This window comes from Cervus canadensis, chromosome 1, assembly GCF_019320065.1.
Source record: "Cervus canadensis isolate Bull #8, Minnesota chromosome 1, ASM1932006v1, whole genome shotgun sequence".
NCBI lineage: Eukaryota > Metazoa > Chordata > Mammalia > Artiodactyla > Cervidae > Cervus > Cervus canadensis.
In genome coordinates this window covers 125,592,944-125,613,949 of record NC_057386.1, presented here as the reverse complement: position 1 = coordinate 125,613,949, position 21,006 = coordinate 125,592,944, and the positions used below count along the sequence as shown (strand labels likewise).

Here is a 21,006-nt window from a genome sequence, read left to right as displayed (position 1 = left end):
GTAAAGTGGTGAGCTTCTGCAGAGCCGCTTTGGGAGCTGTAAGGTGTAAGGAATAAGCTCTCATCTTCACACGTTTTCTGCCAAAGATGAGACACACAAAACTTCACAGTGATTAGAATGCTCCAGATTTAGTGCCTGAATTAACACCTTCTGCCAAGAAGAATCTTTTTTTTTTAATGCATGGAATTAAGAGAAAAAAAAAAAAAACTCCAACTATTTTCAGTGCTGATAGAGGAAATGGAAAGGGAGGCAGTGTTTGCTGAAGGAGCTTCAAGTGCTTTTGAAATGATCCGCAGGTCAGATCATGTTATTAAACAGTCACATTGATTTATCTTCTTTACTGGCATGATTTCAAAATGATAGATTCCGTGAAGTCAAATACGATCCCCCTTTTAAAAAGACAAAAAAAAGTGAGGAGTGAGTGGGAGGGTGGAGATGAACATAGTGACTTGAAAATGCCTTGAAAAAAATTCCAGGAAGGAAACACAGAAGGCTGTTAACAATGGCTTTTTGTTTTGCCTCCATGTCAACTGATTTAAAATTGGATTTTTATACCATTTTAAGACTTTAAAAATTAAAAAGGGGGAGCACAATTCCTTAAGCGTAGGCTGTGTTTTGTGACTTTCTTCTAAAGAGGACTGTGGAGAGGAGGCAAATAACTTCACAGGGGAGACACCTGACACCCACTGGCTACTCAGGGGTGATCAAGGTCAACGCTGACAGTGACCAATCAGGTCCGGTTGTCTATACTGTTTTTTTTTTTTTTTTGGTTGTGCTGGGTCTTCACTGCTGCCCACAGCCTTTCTCCAGTTGCGGCGATCGGAAGCTACTCTTTGTTGCAATGCATGGGCCTCTCTCATTGCGGTAGCTTCTTTTGTTGCTGAGCACGGCCTCTAGGGCGTGTGGGCTTCAGTTGTTGTGGTGCATGGGCTTAGCTGCTCCATGGCATGTGGGATCTTCCCAGATCAGGGATTGAACTGATCTTTCTTGACTGGTAGGTGGATTCTTATCCACTATATCTCCAGAGAAGTCAGTGTTTGTCTATACTCTTGCTACAACATGATGACAATGACCTTCTTCCCCAAAACCTGTAACTCCGGTCTAATCATGAGAAAGGCACTAAACAGGTTCCTTTTTAATGTTTTTTAAAAAATATTTATTTGGCTGCACTAGGTCTTAGTTGTGGCACATGGGATCTTAGTTCCTTGACCAGGGATGGAACCCGGGCCCCCTGCATTGGAAGCCACTGCACCACCAGGGAAGTCCCAAAAAACACTAGACAAATTCTTAATAGAAAAGACCATTAGAGTATACTAACACATATATATATGGAATTTAGAAAGATGGTAACGATAACCCTATATGCAAAACAGAAAAAGAGACACAGATGTACAGAACAGACTTTTGGATTCTGTGGGAGAAGGCGAGGGTGGGATGTTTCGAGAGAACAGCATCGAAACATGTATATTATCTAGGGTGAAACAGATCATCAGCCCAGGTTGGATGCATGAGACAAGTGCTCGGGCCTGGTGCACTGGGAAGACCCAGAGGGATCGGGTAGAGAGGGAGGTGGGAGGGGGGATCGGGATGGGGAATACATGTAAATCCATGGCTGATTCATGTCAATGTATGAAAAAAACCACTACAGTATTGTAAAGTAATTAGCCTCCAACTAATACAAATAAATGGAAAAAAAATTCTTAATAGAGAACAACCTATAAAATGCCTGTACTCCTCAAGGTCCTGAAAACCAAAGAAAGTCTGAGAAATTGCCACAACCTCAGGGCCTAAGGAGACGTAATGACTAAATCCAGTATGGTGTCCTCATTGGGATCCCGGGACAGAAAAAGAACATTAGATATAAAAACAAAGGCCCTTGAGATGAAGTACGACCTTAGTTCAAAATAAGGTATCACTATTGATTTATTAATTGTGGCAAATGTACCTTATTAATGTAAAATGTTAAAAACGGGAAACTGGATGAGGGACAATATGAGAACTTTTTGAACTATCATTTTTTTTTTCTGTAAATCTAAAACTGTTCTTTCAAAATCTATTAAAAAATTAAGAAGTGGTTCCATTTCAACTGAAAGGAAATTCTCCTACCTATACACTCACAGGAGTATGCAAAGATGTATATATGAGAGAGTTCACTGCATCATATTGTATGGACAACTAGAATCCTAGAGGCCCACAGCAGGTCCTCTGGAATACTACACCACCATTAAAAAGAATGTGGTGTAACTAAGATGTCTAAACTTCCAACTGCAGGGTATGTTGTAAAATCCTACTTCTGCTAAATGAAATGTTACACGTGTATGTGTTTACCTAGATTTAGAAAAATTCTAGAAAGAAAAACACATATCTGCTTATTATAGTTACCTCTAGGATAAGAGATTAGGATTTCTTTTTAACATTACAGTTTACATCTTAACCACTTGGAGTGTTTTCACAGTAGACCAACATTTAAGTTTCTAAACGTTAATTTATATATGTTTGTTGTGAAGTACTTCAAATTTCCCCAAAAGAGACAGAGAAAAATAAACCCATCACCCAGTTAAGAAATGAAAGATGCAAATTACTTTTATAACTTAAAAAAACCCCAAACCCAAACCCTATAAAGGTTCTTTTGAAAGTACCACCTTGAGAAAGTTTCAGTTTCTCCCTAGAGAGTTTACAAGTACGTTGCCTGGAAATCTTGTCTTTCTAGTTTTACCTACATGTAAATCAACTTAAATGGCGTAACCACTGCTCATATGTTAGGTTTTTCAAACCTTGTCATGACTGGAAGTGAAATTTAGAGCCAAATTAATTTCTTGGTGCAGGAACTTCATATTCTTGACGTTGTCAAGCTTACTGCAGTGTATATATACACAGAACAGACTGTTTATTGCCTCTGTGGTTTAGCTGCAGGGTCAAGGAAAGACAGGCCAAAATATTGAACACTTTTTCTGAAGGCCATTTTGGTGAGGAAAACAAAGTTCTGGAATTTGAAAACATTTAGAGTCCTCTCCAGGGACAATCTGTGAAACTGTTCTTTGGGGGAGCAGAAGTTAAGTAATCTTGCAGATGATCTTCCCTGTGGAATGGATTCGTTGAGCAGAAGGGGAAGGTTGAACAGAAGAGTGAATAGCTTTATTGCCTCTCTTTTATTTATTTTTATTTTTTTATTGCCTCTTTTTTTAAAATTAATTAATTTTTGGCTGTGCATGGGCTTTTCTCCAGTTGCACTGAGCAGGCACTGCTCTTCCTTGGGTGTGCGGGCTCCTCGTCGCGGTGGCTTCTCTCGTGGCAAAGCACAAGCTCTAGGCTTGCAGCCTTCAGTGATGGTGGCACACAGGCTTAGTGGCTCCGCGGCATGAGGAATCTTCCTAGACCAGGGATCAAACCTGTGTCCCCTGCATTGGCAGGCAGACACTTCTCCACTGGGCCATCAGGGAAGTCTGCTTCTTGATTTTATGTGAAATAATGGTGCAGAACAGAATAGTTTCTGGTGAGAGGTACAAAAAGCAAAGCCAATATTTTAAAAAAACTCTTTAAAATAGTGAGAAGAGTAAAATTTCAGCAACACTAAAGTAGGGAGTTTAAAGGAAATCAGACTGTAAAAACTGGAGTATGAGTCGACACATTTTTAATTCTTGTGGGTTGGCTTAGCATAGAAGTCTGGGGTTTGAGGAATTTATTATGTTTTTGGTGATTATTTTGGTCTTTGCACTGATGTTCAATAAAGGTTTTTCTGAGGTTGTCAGTAGCTGCTAAAAGGAACCTACATCAGTTTTCTCTTTTTTTGTTGTTAAAAAACAAAAAACTACAAGCAAGTTGTCACCTTAACATAACCCTCATACAAGAAAAATTTTAATCTATTGTCCTATCCACCAACAATTTAAAAAGACTTTCTAGTCTTTGTTTATATACAAGCATGACTTGTTCATAGTTATAATCACAATATGTGATTATATTTTGCCTTTGTACCTTGATATTAACTCCAATTGGTTTTTCCATGTTGTTTGACAGTCTGCTTATTATTTGCATGGCCTTTAAATATACCACATCAGGTTTACCACCCAGACTAATCCATTCTCTTAATGTTGATCATTTAAGTTTCATAATGTGTGTCTGTGTGCGCGTGATCACTCGGTCACGTCTGACTCTCTGTGACTCCACGAACTGTAGCCCACCAGGCTCCTCTCTCCATGCAGTTTTCCAGGCAAGAATACTAGAGCAGACTGCCATTTCCTACTCCAGAAGTCATCATAATATGGTCCTTTATTCATCCTTCTCTCTTATGACCACTCTATAGGTGCAGCATTAGTTATCTCTTACTGCAGAACAAATTACACCAGAACTGAGCAGTTTAACAACAAGCAGTTATTACCTCTCATAGTTTCTGAGGGTCAGGAGGCTGGGATTAGAGTAGCTGGGTGGTCTGGCTCAGGGTCTGTCATGAGGCTATGGTCACCTGAGGTTCAGCTGGGGATGGTTGTTGGTAGCACTTGATTTATCATGTGTACGACTTTTTTTTTTTTTTAAGATTTGTTTTATTTATTTTTGGCTGTTGTGGGTCTTCAGTGCTGCAGGCAAGCTTTCACTAGTTGCAGTTTGCAGGCTTCTCATTTCGATGGCTTCTCTTGTTGTGGAGCACAGGCTCTAGGCGCGCAGGCTTCAGTAACTGCAGCGTGTAGGCTCAGGAGTCGCAGATCTCAGGCTCTAGAGTGCTGGCTCAGCAGTGTGGTGCATGGGCTCAGTTGCTCTGTAGCAAGTGGGATCCTCCTGGACCAGGGATCGAATCCGTGTCCCTTGCATTGGCCCAGCCTTAACCACTGGACCACCAGGGAAGCCCCATCATGTGTCTGTCTTGAATGTCCTCCTGATATGACAGCTGGCTCACCCCACAGTTCATCAGGTGAAAGAGGAGTGTGAAACAGAAGCCTAATCTTGGAGGTGATGCCCATCACTGCCTTATTCCCCTGATCACACAGCCCGGCTCTGTTAGCAGACAACAGAGGGCTACTCACAGGTGTGCATATCGGGAGGCTGGCTACCTCAGGCACCTTCCCAATATCTAACAGCCATCTGTCTCCCATTCCTTTCATCATTTTCAAGTTCTCAGTCTCAAAATTAGCCACATCCTTTATGTACAGAAACATTCATTTCTCTACTCATCCAGGACCTCTTTACATCTCACTTCCTGGCTTGTAGAGATAAAGTGATCTTTTTAGATAATCATTGGTTTCTAGAACTTTTTAGACACTCCTCCATCTGACCTGCATGGGGTGAAAGATGAGGTGATGCAAATCTTTCAGAGATCACTTTTTTTGGTACAAGATTTTTTTTTTTTTAAAGAAAAGCAAAGCCAACAAAGAGTCTGGAACGACTGTTTATATACTTAAAAAAAAAAATAAAAGAAAAAACCCTCCAGAAAACAAGTTTGACATGGATGCAGAGAAACTGGAGTCCTTGTGTGTGACTGGTGAGAATGTGAAATGGTGCAGTTGCTATGTGCACCAATATATGTTGTTAAACAATATGGTGGCTCCCCCAAAAGATAAAAATACCATATAGTCCAGAAATTCTACTTCTGGGTGTACATCCAAAAGGACTGAAATGAAGGACTCGAACAGATAATTGTATACCAGTGCTCATAGTGGCATTATTCACAGCAGAAAAGGTAGAAACAGCCCAAATATCCATTGACAGATAAACAAAATGTGGTCGATACACACAATGGAATATTATTCATCCTTTAAAAGGAATGAAATTCTGACATATGCTACAACAAGGATGAACCCTGAAGACATTATTTTAAGTGAAATAAGGTAGTCACAAAAGGACAAATTTTTTAAAAGTCCTTGAATTTGTTACAATATGGCCTCTGTTTTATGTTTTTCTGTTTATTTGGCCGAGAGGCATGTGGGATCCTACCTTCCTCAAGCAGGGATCAAACCTGCACCCCCTACATTGGAAGGCAGAAGTCTTAACCACTGGATCACCAGAGAAGACAAAAGGAAAAATATTATATGATTCCATTTATGTGAGGCCTCTAGTAGAGTCAAATTCATAGAGACAGAAAATAAAATGATGGTTTTCAGAGGGTGAAGGGAGAAACAGGAATTACTGCTTCACTTACGGAGACGGATGGTGGCGATGGTCACACAACAATGTGAATGTACTTGAAGCCACTGAACTATGTACTTAAAATATTCAAAATGGTAAATTTTACATATATTTGATCACAATAAAACAAGCACTACCGGTACAACGATTTTGGAAAGCAATTTAGCAACATTCCGTAATGTTGAAGATGTAAATACCCTATGACCCCAACAACAGAAGAAAGGAGTTTAAAAACTGTCCTGTATGTATACAATGGCACACCATACAGCTGTGGAAAAAATGTTTCAAACTATATGAATCAGCAAGGATGTGCGTGTGCTCAGTCATGTCCGATTCTTTGTGGCCCCATGGATTGTAGCATGCTAGGCTTCTCTGTCCATGGGTTTTGGTTTTTTTTTTTTTAAGGCAAGAGTACTGGAATGGGTTGCCATTTCCTCCTCTAGGGGATCTTCACAACCCAGAGATCAAACCTACCTCTTCTGCATCTCCTGCAGTGCAGGTGGATTCTTTACCACTGAGACACCTGGGAGGCCTGAATCAACAAGGATACATCTCAGAAACTCACTGTTGGGAACTCCGTGGTGGTCCAATGGTTAGGACTCCGTGCTTTCACTGCTGTGGGCCTGGAGTTTGATCCCTGGTTGGGGAACTAAGACCCCACACAACCGTCCAGTGTGGCCAAAAAAAAAACCTAAAACTGAAAAGCAAAAAACTCACCATTGATCCTAAAAAGCAAGTACCGGAAAAATCTGTGTGTGTATATATGTATGTGAAGCTAAGTCGCTTCAGTCTTGTCCAACTCTTTGCAGCCCAATGGACTATAGCCTGCCAGGCTTCTCTGTCTGTGGAATTCTCCAGAGAATACTGGAGTGGGTTGCCATGCCCTCCTCCAGGTGATCTTCCTGAACCAGGGACTGAACCTGCATCTCTTATGTCTCCTGCATTGGCAGGCAGGTTCTTTACCACTAGCGCCACCTGGGAAGCCCCTTATATATGCATATATATCTATAATGTGTATGTTTTAAAATTAAGATTATGGATGTATACATGTAAGGTAAAATAAATAGGACAGTAGCTATCCTCTAGAGAGGGAGAAAGGATATTAGGGGCTTTAACTGTGCCTATGATGTTTAGTCCTTAACTTGGTGAGTTATGTGAGGGTTTGTTATGTTTTCTCTCTCCCTCTTCTTCTTTTTGTGGGGGGACTGAAACAGTTGATTAAATAAACCCCACAAGGGAGCAAAAAAAATGAAAGTCCCCAAACCAAGAAAACGCAAACCTCAAATCAAAATAACCAAGTTTCCTACATCCTCCACCTTTTGAACACACCCAAATAACACCAACCTTAAATATAATTTTTAAAAAATACTGCTCTCTATTTTTATATCTTCCTTATACTCACCAAAGTAGGGACTTTGTCCAAAATGAATTTTTTTTCCCTTCTTGATGACTAGTACTTAGGTCATGTTGGCTATTTAGAAATTAGAAGATGACGGTGACAACGGCAGTGACTTCAGGAGGAGGGGCACATCCCGAGGAGCATGGCTGTTCCACCTGCTGCCTTAGGGAATCATTCCTCTGCTGCCCATACATAGCTGAGCGCACGAGCTATGGATGTGGCGTCATCAGGTTCAGATTTTCTCCCAGCTTCTCAAACTGGAAAACATCTATCTGTAATTCTCTTTATTTCCATCAGAGAGAAAGAATTCTAACCTCAAGGCTAGAAGACCGTAACCTCCACCTAGTTGAACCTTATATATTTTTCTTTTTTTATCAGGTGGTGGGGAAGTATGCCTTCCAAACCATTTCCCCATGTTGTGTAACAGGAGATCCATTTCTGGGCAGTAACAATGCTCCCATTGAGACAGAAGCCCTGGCACCTACATACATTGCCCTTGATTCGCCAGTGCAAAATCTTAATTAACCCAGAAATACTACAGGCAGATTTAAGTTTGCAGAGAAACCCCGACCTCAGTTTAACACAAAACAAAGGGGGTGGGGGGGGACGTACCAGCTCACCCACGCATTTAAATCAACAGGTCTGACACCAATGCCAGGATTTTCTTATGTTTCTTTTCTTCTCTCAACCACTTTTAAGAGCGACGAGAAGTTTTTAGAGCAGCAGAAAACAAGACCTTTCTGTGGTTTGCTCTGTTTGACAAAGGAAGTGGTGTGTGACTCGAGTAGGTCAGTGGCAGAAAGCAGGTTTGAGAAGGTTTATAAGGACCAGGCAGGGCTGAACCGTGAACCTGGTTTGGACTAAGCCTTCTCGGGACCACTGTATACAGGTATGTAATTCAGTGCCAGGTTTGTTCTTGGTGTGCCTTGGGTGAGTCACTTCATCCCTCTATGTGTGGAGTGCTCTGACCTCCAACCTTGTTCTTACCTTCTGTGGGGAATTTGAGAAACTTCTGGACATCGTCTTAAGCCTCATGGGTGAGGATTTCCTGGAAGTACAGCTACTATTCTCAATTTGGCAGGTTTATACTTTTCCTGGAGAGAAAAGGAAAAAAAAAAAAAGAAACTAAACTGGGCGCCTACTCTGGCTATAAACTTGACTTTCTCCATCCCCTTCCTCTTTATTACGGTCTTTCTTAAAGCCACCTTTTTGGACAAGCTCAAAGGAAGAAAACAATCGAGGGCCCTTTTCAAACTCAATAAAAATCTATGTTTACAGATAGTATGAAATGCTTCCTCTAGTTTTACTCATCTCCTACTAACATGTGCCCTTAGTCACAGGGGCTAGGAGGAAAGAGAATGGTCACTGGAGCCCAGTCTAATGTATGGGCAGACAACTCAGACCTTATGTTCTACGGATGGGGGAGCAGAAACATCAGCCTTATGCACAAAGCTCATTAGTCAGCCAACAAGTGTTTACTGAATGTCTGGACTGTGCTCAGTGCTGAGTTATGCACCGAGGTCAGTGTGGTAGGATGCCAGCGTGGCCAATGCCAGTCTGGGAGCCAGGAGATCTGCCAGTTACTTGATTTTGAAAAAAGAGAACTTCCTCCTCCAAGGGCCTCAGTTTCCTTATGTGTAAAATTAGGAGGCTGTTGTGGTTATCCTCAGATGTTGGTTTCTTCCAGCTAGAACTGTGGAAGATTCCAAAGCAGAATAACAAGTTCCCAGAATTCCTGGATCTTGAGAGGCTGTTAGGGGTGGGAAGACTGCACAATGGCACCTTCAATAATATCTCTGAAAGAGCACAGCTTGGCCCACCTAAATATCTAGGTACCTTCCTGAGTTGAGGCAAACGGTCACTAATATGGGTCCCTGCTCTGATGTTCCAGTCATACTGGTTTTCTGCCATTCCTTGAATGTACCAAGCTAGAATTGACTTGGGGCTTTCCTACATGCTGGTCTTGCAGCCTTGGGCTTCCTATAGGAATGGTGGGTGGTTCTGCCCTTCTCACTCTTCAGATCTCCTCAGATGTCATCTTCTCTGAGAGGACAACCTTTCATTACTTTCTTTAAAGGTATCCCGATTACTCTCTTTATTTCAACATTCATTTCCTTCTTTGCACGCTCCCAATTTGTAACCACTTCGTTTTTTTGTTTGCCTCCCTGTCAGCTCCATGTAAGCAGGGGTCCTTTTCATTTTATTCAGAACTATATACCCAATTCCTAGTCCACATAGTAGGTCTCAATTTTGTCAAATGAATGACACGGCAGCTCCACAATTACGAAAAACCAAAGGCATCTAAAGTTGTTTTTCCATAAATCCCCTTCTTTAGGGTTCCGTCAGTCAGACCGGGCTTAGGCTGCAGGAACTTCCGTCCCACTTCCTGCTTTCTTCAGATCTAGGCATCTCTTTTCCTTGAGGAAAAGGCTCTTCTGACATCATGGCGTACCCTCCTGATGTCATGCTGCAGTGACATCATTACCGCTGACCACTGCGTCACAAGCCTGTCTCCAGGTCCCTTCCCTTAGAACCCCCATGCTTCCCAGAGACAATCCCAACATCTAACACGCTTCCTGCCAAGTGCCCAGACTGCGACGTCATGTCCGCCCGCCCGCGAGGCGATGACGTCAGGGCCCACGGCTGGCGTCACGTGCCCCCCCGTTGGGGGCGGGCCTTGAGGGCGGCGCTTCCGGTCCGCGGAGCCTGGCGGCCAGAGCTGCGGCGGCGGCGGCGGCGGCGGCGGCGGCGGCCGAGACGGGAGGATGGCGGGCGCTGCGAGCGAAGCTCGGTTTGCCGGGTTGTCGCTGGTGCAGCTCAACGAGCTGTTGGAGGATGAGGGGCAGCTGACAGAGATGGTGCAGAAGATGGAGGAGGTGAGCTGAGCGACAGCTCAAAGCGGCGGCGGCGGGGCCTCGAGGGGGGCGCGCGGGGCCGGGGGCCCGCGGCGGGCTGGAAGTGGCCCGAGGCGGAGACGGTCGCGGTGCTTCAAGTTGGGTTGAGGAGACTGGGACGAGAAATTGGGGAGGGGGGCTTGGGGTGGGGTTGGGGATGAGGGGACCGAGGCTGGGGCGGAGCTGGGAAAAGCGTCTTGGGTGGGACAGAGCTTGCGGGGGCTGGAGGGGTCCTGAGGCGGAGTGGAACGCGGATTAGGGAGCCTGGAAGGGGCATTCGGGATCGTGGAGGGCTGTGGCCGAGTTTGGGGAGGCGAGGAGGGAATTGAGGGACCGAGACTGGATTGGAATGGGTCGAGGGGACGGTAGTCGAGGATTGGGGATGCCTGAGACCGGACCGAGGGGGCTGAGGGTTAGGTCTGGGCAGGGGTTGGGGTTGAGGGGAGGGTTGACGGGTACAGGGATCCCAGTTACTGGGATCTGAGAATAGGCTTTTAGGGGCTGAGTGGATTAGCTAGATAGGAATCTTAGGAAAGGATCGGGGGTTCCAAGATGGGTTTGGGGGCAGTGTCTGTAGCTAAATCTGAGAGGTGGTTCTGAGATGGGCCTTCGGGGTGGGCAGGGATCTCCAAGGCTGGGAGACAAGCGGCAGCGGACTTACCCAGGTTAAGGTCTGATTTAGCCGTGTATCTGAGGGATCCTTAGGGTCAGAGGGCCTGTTCCGGGTCTGACTTCATTTGGAAGGGATCTTACCAGTGTTGTCCCAGGGGCGCTCACCTCCGGTCTTGTGGGTTGGCAGAAGGATGCCATGCCCCCCTCCGTAGAAGAAGGGAATGTGGTAATTCTAGTATGGTGGCTTTGCCCCACAGTCTCCTTCCTCGCTGGGGCCAAGGAGGATCCCTGAAGTTGTTTTTTAGGAGATAGACTGGAGGTCAGGGGCCGATAGCCCATCCCCACCTCTGATAGTAGGCAGGCTGCCCCGTCTCCGCACGGTGTGCCCACCGCTGTTTCTGGAGATCTCACTTCATCCCTTGTAGCGCGGTTTGTTCTCAGGGGTCACTGACTTCGCTCTTGATGTGCTTTCTTCTGTCCTTTTCCCCCAGCCCTTTTGAACTCTTTCCCCGAAAGTCCAGCCCTGTGAGTCTGGGTCTTCTCCAGGCAGGTGGACCCAGGCCCAGCCAGCTCTCCCCAGCCCACCTCCCGCTTTTACTCCTTTGTCTCTGAAGTCTGAGCCTTCCCACGCCTACAGGGCCAAGCTTCTCACCCAGAAGCTTGTGTGGGGGCTTTTGGCTTGCTTTCTGCAAAGGGATTGACTGTTAAGCACTGAGCCAGCCCCCTTGAAAGGGGGCTTGTATGGAGGTTGCACATTCAAAATCACTGGAAAACCCTCAACAGATCATTGTCCGGAGCTACAGAGAGGCCACTGTAGTAAGATGGTATCAGTCTTTCCATTAATCCACCCCTTGTATTCACAGGCTTTGTAACTTGGCACATATAACATTGCTCTGAGATGCAATTCACCCCATTTATGGTCTCCATGTGGCGCTTTCCTTTTTAGAGAAGAATAAGTGACAAAATCCATCTTTCTTGACTGAATGAGAGTTTCATGTCTCCAAAGAAAGAAAATCTTTGCTTAGTTAACTCTGCTTGTCAGTTGCCGGGAGACCTTTTGTTGACTGCCTGCAGGCATCTTTCTAGTCTAATAATAAAATGATAGGTATGTATTTCTAATGTGTAACCCTGCCTACAAGTTAATTTTATTATGTGTGACTCCCCAGCTTCAGGACAGAGTACTGTAGTTATATTAGTAGAACATTAATAGAAGTAAAGTGCCTTTTAGTGAAGGGAAGATTATGGAGTCAAGTCAGTCTGCTGACTCAGGCTGTTAGGACAGCTTTACCTGAATCCTCTACCTGAGACACCGGAGGTTACTATTTAAAGGGAAAGGTAGATTAATCTAGCAGGTTTTGTTTTTTTCTTTTTTTAGTACAGATGATCTTCATGCCAGAGTATTATATAAATACAAATACTGAGGACCAACCTCTCTTGATTAGGCCACGTGATTAAATTACTCAGCAGAGGTTTGTTCTTCAGGGTGTAGTGCTTTTATTAAAACAAGGAAATTGAACGTGAAAACCAGACTACCTTAGCCAGGCAGCTCACCTAGCCCCGGTGACCCTTCGAAAATCCGGTTGCCCTGGGCATATGTGGTGTGTTTCTGAGGGAAGGGCTGTGATGTGAACAACCAAAATTCTGGCCCTGGTAGCTTCACTCAGCTGCTAATGTTGCGTGTTGGTTTATTTGGGGGTGGCTATGAGACAGAAGAAAATATTTGTGAAATAGCTTAGACCAGATGGCATATTTATGATCTGGTGTTAAAGAACGTTTGGGCTCTGGAATTATACATTCCAGGCCAGGCCTGGCCACTGCCCAGCCGTGTGACTGCAGGCAGGTCATCTCACCTCTGAGCTGCTGCTGGGGAAGGATATGTGGGAAAAAAATATACTTCCTAGTTTTATTTTTGGCCGTGCTGGGTCTTGGTTTACACATGTGGGTTTTCTCTAGTTGTGGTGAGCGGGGGCTATTCTAGTTGCAGTGATTGGACTTCTCATTGCAGAGAAACTGCCCACATGCTTCTCTCATAGGGCACAGACTTTAGGGCACTCGGGCTTCAGTAGTTACGGCACAGAGGCTCAGCCACCCTGTGGCCTGTGGGATCTTTCCGGGCCAGGGATTGAACTTGTATCCCCTGCATTGGTGAGGCAGATTCTTAACCGCTGGACCACCAGGAAAGTTCAATGAAAATACCTTTTAGAGTTGACTTGGGGATTATGTTAGAGAGTGCGTGTTAGGTCCTTGTGTGAGTGCTCAGTCATGTCCAGTTCTTTGGGACCCCATGAACTGTAACTCGCCAGTCTCCTCTGTTCATGGAATTTTCCAGGCAAGAATACTGGAGTGGGTTGCCATTTGCTTCTCCAGGGTTAGGTCCTTAACATGGTACGTATTAATAGTGTTCAATAAAGAGTAATTGCGTTAGTAACTTGTAGTTCTCTTTTTGGAACAATTAGTGACAATCATGCATTCGAGGTCATCCCAACCAGATAATAGGGTTTTATATCAAGACTCTAAAGTAGATTTTTATTTGCTATTTGCCTAAAAATTTTTTTTAGCTTTCTGTGGTTAGTGATTGTCTCAGTAGCACTAGAATGAGACAGTAAATAGAACAGGACTTTCAGTCGTAGATCTCTTACCCTAAACCAGAGGCTTTTTTTTTTTTTAATTGGCAGAAGGAAGTGTTTTAAATTGTAGAGTAAGGCTTCTTCAAGCCTGAGGGGCTATTTTGTGGCGACTGGAAAGTGTGGCTAGGTTTTGAAGGCATTCACTGTTGGGTTTAAATACAGCTGTGCGTTGTGCATCACTTACATCGTTTTAATTGTGGCATCTGAGCTGTAGTCCAGCTGGAAACTAGAGTCAGATAGTGTTGGAGCTGCAGACATTCTCATTTTCCCTGCCCGTGGGTTTCTCTTTTCCTGTTCCTCTTGTCTGCCTGCAGTTCTTTAAAACATAGTGTGCCCCTACTGATAAGCGGCTCTTTCCTTTTGCTCTGAGCTGATGTTTCTTATGCACACGTTTTTATTTTTCTGTCAAGTTATTTTTACTTGGCAGTGGAATGCGCCTTTGTCTGTCTGTCCACATTAATCCCATTGGACTTGCAGGGCACTCCCTTAAAAGGAACCATCGCTCAGGGGATTGGGCAGCTAAACCGGACCTCTTGGGTCATTCTTCCCAGTGTGCTTTCTGAGGAAATGCTGACGAGTTGGTGTTAGCTGAGGATTCACTAAGAATTCACACTCTGGAACTCTGCTCCTATGACAAGTGAAACTGCCCACACGCAACAACTCTGAGGATCTGAGAAACAGTTCTGTGGCAAGTCAAGAGCCTGGTCTGGAAGAAGCTGTTTCCCTAAGGCGTGTTCTGGTGTGATTTGTGTGGGGCTGCGAAGCTACTGCATGAATCATAATGGCTCTTTGAAGCGTACCGGCCAGGGACTGCTTCCTCAAACAAGCCCTGAATGCTGGTGGGACTGGTTTTTAGAAGCTGAGATGTAAAACCCTTTTGAGTGTCTATTACTGGAGTATGTTTCTGTTCCTGTCATCCAGTCATTATTGTATATATAAAGGCTTCACCTTTTATGTTTAAATCTTCTCTTCCATGGACCTATGACTTTAACTCTTAAGTAAAACATTACTGTGTCCCAGAATATTTTCTGGAATCCAACATTGGCTGACTCTTTTCAAAGAAGGCATATAAATTTCGTGGAAAGACTATAGCTGAGACTTTGGTGACTTATTTCATTGTTTTCTAGCTCAGTGCGTCCCCTGGAAAGTGAGGACAGTAACCGTGCCTTCCTTTTAGGGTTCTTGTGAGGCTAAGTGGAATAACAGGTGATGTTGGTAGAGGGTGGCTCCCTTTCTTTGAAGAGATTTTCAGAATTGTTTAGGCTGGCTTATGTGAAATCCGATCCCTTATTTTACTTAATTGCTGTCTACTTCCTCTGTATTGATTAAAAGCGCAGTGGGGGCGGTACAGTACAGAACTGGCTTTTGTTACCAGTAATGTGACCTTTGGCAAGTATTCAGTCTTTTTCCAACTGCAGTTTCCTCGTTGAAAATAAAGGGGATAATAACAGTAAGCTCCTCCATAGGGTTGTCAGGTGGGCTAAATCAGAGAAGTTGTTAAGATACTTATCATGGTACCTGGAACAGAGTGAACACTGAGTAAATTGTTATTATTTGCTGTTATTGGCTAAAACGAAAAGGCATAATGTCCTGGCTGCCATTTCAAGACGATTCCATTTCAGTTCCATGTCTGTGGAGTACTCACTGTGTGAGGCACTGTAAAGGGTAGAAACATGGGTAGCATGTAATCACTGTGTTATAACTTAGGAGAGAAATTCAGTGCACAAACACCTACCGTGCAAGAGAGAATGAGAGGTGGGGAGATGAGAACGGTGGTGGTGGTGACAGCACACCAGACTCACACAGTTTACACGTGACTCTGCAGGAAGTGTGCCCTGCAAAATGGTTAAAGCCGTCAATTTCACGTTGTGTACGCTGTTGTTTTCGTCGGAAAGTCGTGTATGACTCGTGACCCCCATGGGCTGTAGCCCACTAGGCTCCTCTGTCCATGGGATTTCCCGGGTAAGAGTACTGGAATGAGTTGCCATTTCCTTTTCCAGGGGATCATCCCAACCCAGGCATCAAACCCACATCTCCTGCATTGGCAGGCTGGTTCTTCTCCGCTGAGCCACCAGGAAAGACCTATGTTGTGTATATTTTACCACAGTCATTTATTTTTTTTTAGAGGAAGAATAAGAGAGAGGGCACACATGAATTGTAAATAACATTGAATGTCAGATGAAGAGGGGCTTTCTGGCTAGATTAGGTTCCTACCGCTAGAGATGGACTTTGATAGGCGGGTAAGCTTTAAGAAAATAAGTGATGAAATACAGTAATTCCTACAAGGGTGTGGAATGACACAAGGAACATCTGTGTACCTGGCAGCCGCTTAGGAAGAAAACACGACCGAGCCAGAGCAAACCTCTCTGCTCCCTTCCGAGTGTGATCGCCACCCCTACCCCCAAGGGAGCCACCGTCTTCAATTAGGTATTTATTTCTCTAAATTGTATTTTGACAAAAGTGGGGGCTCAGGAAGGCGGCTGAGCCCGGGCAACGAGCAGGAAAGCCCGGGGCAGACTTCATGACTCGTGAGTTACCAGGTCAGCTTTGCCAGTGTGAAGGGAAGTGACAAGAAATGAAGCTGGCGAGGCCGAGAGCCCGGGCAGGAGCTGGGTGGTGGCTCACTGGGGAGCACTGAGTTTCCTGACTCTGGAGCGGGGCAGCAGTGTGATCGGAGGAGCACTTCAGGAAGACCGTGTGGGCTGCAGAGTGTGGGCTGGATTGGCGTGGGGGGTTCAGGAAGACCAGGTGAGAAGAGGTTAGGGTCCCAGCCAGAGTTCTGGGAGGGGAGATGCAGACCAGCTGGCCAAACCCCTTCCCACCCTCGTGGTGCTATACCCCCGCCGCCCACTGAGGGGCCCCGTCAGCTTTGCCTTCCAAGCACTCTTCCCGCTCAGCCACAGACACACGGCCCCTTAGCCTCTTTTCTGCCTCCTCGGTGGCACTTGACCCACATTTGGTAAGTCACCAGCTTCCTGTGTCTCCGTCTCGCCCCGGGGCTCCATTCTTTTGTGTCCCAGGCACCCTAGTACAGGCCTGGCACACAGGCTGTGCCCAGTTAGTGCTCCTGAGTGAGTGGAGCTAGCTGGGCTTTAAGCGAAAGCGAAGCGAGTAAAAGGAGGGCCCAGCGCAAGGCCGGAGGAGGGGCGGGGGTCCCTGAGGCCGTGGGAGCTGGCATGGGGTCAGCCCGGGCAGTCACATGGCCGCGTGCAGGGGGCGGTTGACTGCAGTTCTGGAGCTCAGGGATGGTTTGCTTAGAGATATAAATTTGAGAGGTAACGCCTTGCAAGCACTTGTTGACATCAAGGCGAACATAAAAGTTTAAAAGGCCATTGGGCTAATCATTGGTGGGTTGGGAGAAGGAAAGAGGTGCCATGGAGGGGCAAGGAGAAACGGGTCTGATAACTCAACTTTACAGACAAGTCAGCATCCTTTTGCGCTGCCTGTGCTGTCCAGACTGGTCAAGAGGAACCTCACGACATGTGCAGAATCGAGGTTCTCTAGAGCCCAGTCAGCTTGGTCGTAGATTCGGCTTTTGTCACAGTATTTGGCAGACAGTTGCTCAGCGGACCACGCCAGGCAGCAGTGCCCGGTTGTCTGTAATGACCTGTGTGTCAGCCTCTGCTCACGGGTGTGATTGCTGAGGCTCAGAACACACTGGGGAAAGAGTTCTAGCTGGTTTATCTCCTTCCTCAGCTCCAGGGGGTTTTCACATCCCATCATCATTCAGGAAAACCATCCTCCCTAATGGTATGAAGACGGAGGAAGATTCTGAGTTTCTCTGTAGGGAAGAGGGAAAGGAGAGCCATGGGTGGAGCTCTCTTGCCAGTAGGTTACCTCGCTGTACACCAGGGGAAAGCTTTTAAACGCACCTCTGTGAGCAACTGTGAGCAACATGGTCCATCGTACCAAAGAGTGTATGTGAAAAGCAGATTTCGAATAGTTGTTACATTACAAGCAGTGCCATAGTGAATGTCCCTTTCCAATCAAATTTTCTATTGTCTCCAAGATTAGCTAATGGCGCCTTGAGGTTATTTTCATACTGTAGCCCAGGGCTGGGCTTGGCAGAGGGACAGAGTAAGTGCTAAATAACGTTTGCCCTCAGAAAGCGGCTTTCATTAATGCGAGCACAGCTGAGGTCAAGGAAGTTTATGCATTTACTCAACCTTCATGGAGCACCTTGGGGATGTGAAACCGCTAAGCCACAGAATGTTCATCTTTGAGGATCGCGCTGGTACACGTAAGCCGATCCCAATGCGCACGTGACACGGTAGGGGTGAGGGCACACCCTAGTTGGCGGGAGACCCAGAGAGCCTTTGCAGGGCTGGGGGTGATCCGCAGGAGTGTTTCCTGGCAGAGATGACTCAGGAGCTGTGATTGCAAGGGTGTGTTAGGCAGGTGAGGAGGGAGAAGGGTTTCCAGGCCCTGCAAGCAGAGACACAGAGGAAGGAAACAGAGCGTGTGCGCAGGACTGTGGCAGGCCTTGCTGGAGGGGCCAGGGCGGGGCATGAGGGGACGTGGTCAGAGAGGCCGGCAGAAACCAGACGTCCCAAGCTTACTGAAAGGGCTCGGGCTTCACCTTCCAGTCACGGGAGGGTTTAAGCCTGGGAGTGGTGTGGTCACACTTGGTGATTCATACAAATGATTCAGGCAGCCAGAGGAGGATGGATTTGAGGGGGTAAGACCAGAAAGCAGAGAGATCAGTTAGAAGGCTGAAAGAAGATGGAAGAGAAAAAATTTTTTTCAGGCAGCCTGAATCTCGTAGCAGGGAGTCTTACCCTGAACTCAGGGCCCGGTCGGCCGAGTCTTGCTTTGCGCACAACTCGGGTAACGACACACTGGGTCCTGCGGCTTGTCTGTCAGCGGCAGGGTTTTACAGGGTGTGGGAGGTAACTAGTAGAGCCGATGATACACCGTCAAGAAATAAATGAAGCTGCTCAAAAAATGGAGGGTCAGCTGTTAAGCATAGTGGTTAAGACAGGATTTGGGTTGCTAGGAGACTTGGGACACGGATGAACCTTCCTAAGTATTGGCTTCCCCATCTTTAAAATGAGAGAATTAAGATATCCTTGGGAGATGTTTGGAGGATTAAATAAGACTGTAAACTGTGGAACACAGTGCATGACAGTTTAATAAATGCCCAGTAAATAAAGCTTCAACAGTTGTTAATGAAGTGGTTGGGGCTGTTTGATTTAGGGTAGGGTTTGCCCAATTCCATGGCTTTTGATGGTGATTAAATTAAAATGATTCCATGGTAAAGAAATTTGGGGAATCTGGTTAAATAAGAGGGGTTTTATTTTTGCTTTGCTTTGTTTGGTTTGTCTCTTACAGTTATTAATAGTATGTATTGCAGTATTTCCCACACTTTAATCAGTCTGGTGGGGCTAGGTTCCCTGGGGCATACTTCGGCAACTGCTTATTTAAGGTCATAAATGTAGCCATCTGCTTCCATGGCCCAGAAGTATGTTTTTATCCCAGAGGGCACTATGGCTACTTGATACTTATAATTCTGTCCCATCAAAGGCTGTCCTATTTTCATCTCCCTGTTTGAGAAGGCAAGGAAGTATATATAGTGTGTAAAATTTCTGATCCCAATTAATCAAACCTTTAAAAATTGCATTTTTAACATTTATATTATAGAAAAACTAAAAAGTACAGAATTATGAAGAAATACATAGTCACGTGTGATACCACCACTCAGAGATAAACACTGTTAGACATTTTATATGTTTTCTTTATGTTTTCTGCCACTGGGATAATTTTGCATGTAGAGTTTTTATCTTGTTTTTTATCTATGAGGTTATGCTCTCGGCACTTATTTTTTGTCAGAAGATTCTTACATGACATGATTTTTAGCGGCTTATATTTTAATCATGTGGGTATGCTGCAATTTGGACAGCAAGGAGATCCAACCAGTCCATCCTAAAGTAAATCAGTCCTGAATATTCATTGGAAGGACTGATGCTGAAGCTGAAATTCCAATACTTTGGCCACCTGATGGATGGGAAGAACTGATTCATTTGAAAAGAACCTGATGCTGGGAAAGATTGAAGGTGGGAGGAGAAGGGGACGACAAGGATGGGATAGTTGGATGGCATCACCAACTCAGTAGACATGAGTTTGAGTAAACTTTGGGAGTTGGTGATGGGACAGGGAGGCCTGGCTTGCTGTGGTTCATGGGGTCGCAAAGAGTTGGACATGACCGAGTGACTGAACTGAACTGATGCTACAATTTATGTGACTAGTCCCTTAGGTACTGGGTTTTTTTTTTTTTTGCTTTCATAATTTATATTGCAGTTAACATCTTTGAACATAAATCCATTAAAATATCAACACTTAAGAATGACTTATTTTCAAAAAATTATTAAGTATCTGGTGATTGCTTTAGTTAAAAATCCTATTGCTTGCATCACTTATAATTGCAGTTTTTTTGTGTGTGTGTATGAAATTTAAGTAGAATAACTTAGAGTAACTGATTCTCCTTTGACTGATCCCTTTCTCTACCCACAGACTAGAAAAAAAAATCTTATTATTAGAATAACATTTTCTCATACTGAACAGAAGATGAATAATTTCAGTCATGTGAAAGTAAACCTTATCTCTTAAACTGAATTTTTGAGTCAGGTGTTGGAAATTTCATGTCATGATATATTTTATGTGTAAAAGCAAAATCTTCTAAAGATGTAGTCTCAATACACACCCGGGATCTTCCTGGAGAGGCGTTTTCTTACCTGCACCTGTGTAAAGACAATCCCAGAAAATTCTCATACCTACTTTTCTTGTAGATTGTGGTTAAGAGGAGACCAAGAGGGGAAAACCTCAAAGCTCTTACTAAACAACTAAACGCTTTGGTTGGTTGTGCTGGCAAGGAACTACTAATAAGAAAAGCAAAGTTTAGAAGTTCTGTCTTCCATAGACTGCTTTCTTTTGGGAAGGGGAGGAGGGATCTGGATTTTAAAATTACAGTAGAAGCTATTAGTTGACCTCCCTCCACTTAACTAAAGTGTTCTAGTAATTGGCGCTCTCCAGGCCCTTCATCAGATACAATGATTGATGCCTCCCCCCCAATCATGATCAGATGCGCCAGGCATTTCTGCTCCCACACCGAGTAATTACCCGTAGTCAAGTGTGTTGGCTCTCAGACCTGTTCACTCTGATTTTATTTGTTATAGTAATTACATGATTTCATTAAATACCATGGCAACTGATGAACCGTGCATGAAAACTGTAAGCTGGGACTTCCCTGGAGGTCCAAGGGTTGAGACTTAGCCTTCCAGTACAGGGCATGAGGGTTCAATCCCTAGTCAGCGAGCTAAGATCCCACATGCCTCCATGGCCAAAAAGCAAAAAACATAAAATA

At 44.8% G+C, this 21,006-nt stretch overlaps 1 protein-coding gene across 1 annotated transcript in view; it reads left to right on the top strand.

Moving 5' to 3' along the window:
• Positions 1-10,182: 10,182 nt before the first annotated feature.
• VPS37B (VPS37B subunit of ESCRT-I) overlaps positions 10,183-21,006 on the top strand; it is a 30,103-nt gene continuing 19,279 nt past the window's right edge. Inside the window, exon 1 of the mRNA XM_043441770.1 lies at positions 10,183-10,389. Coding sequence (XP_043297705.1) covers positions 10,279-10,389 — 111 coding nt within the window. The 5' untranslated portion in view covers positions 10,183-10,278. The remainder of the gene's footprint in view (positions 10,390-21,006) is intronic.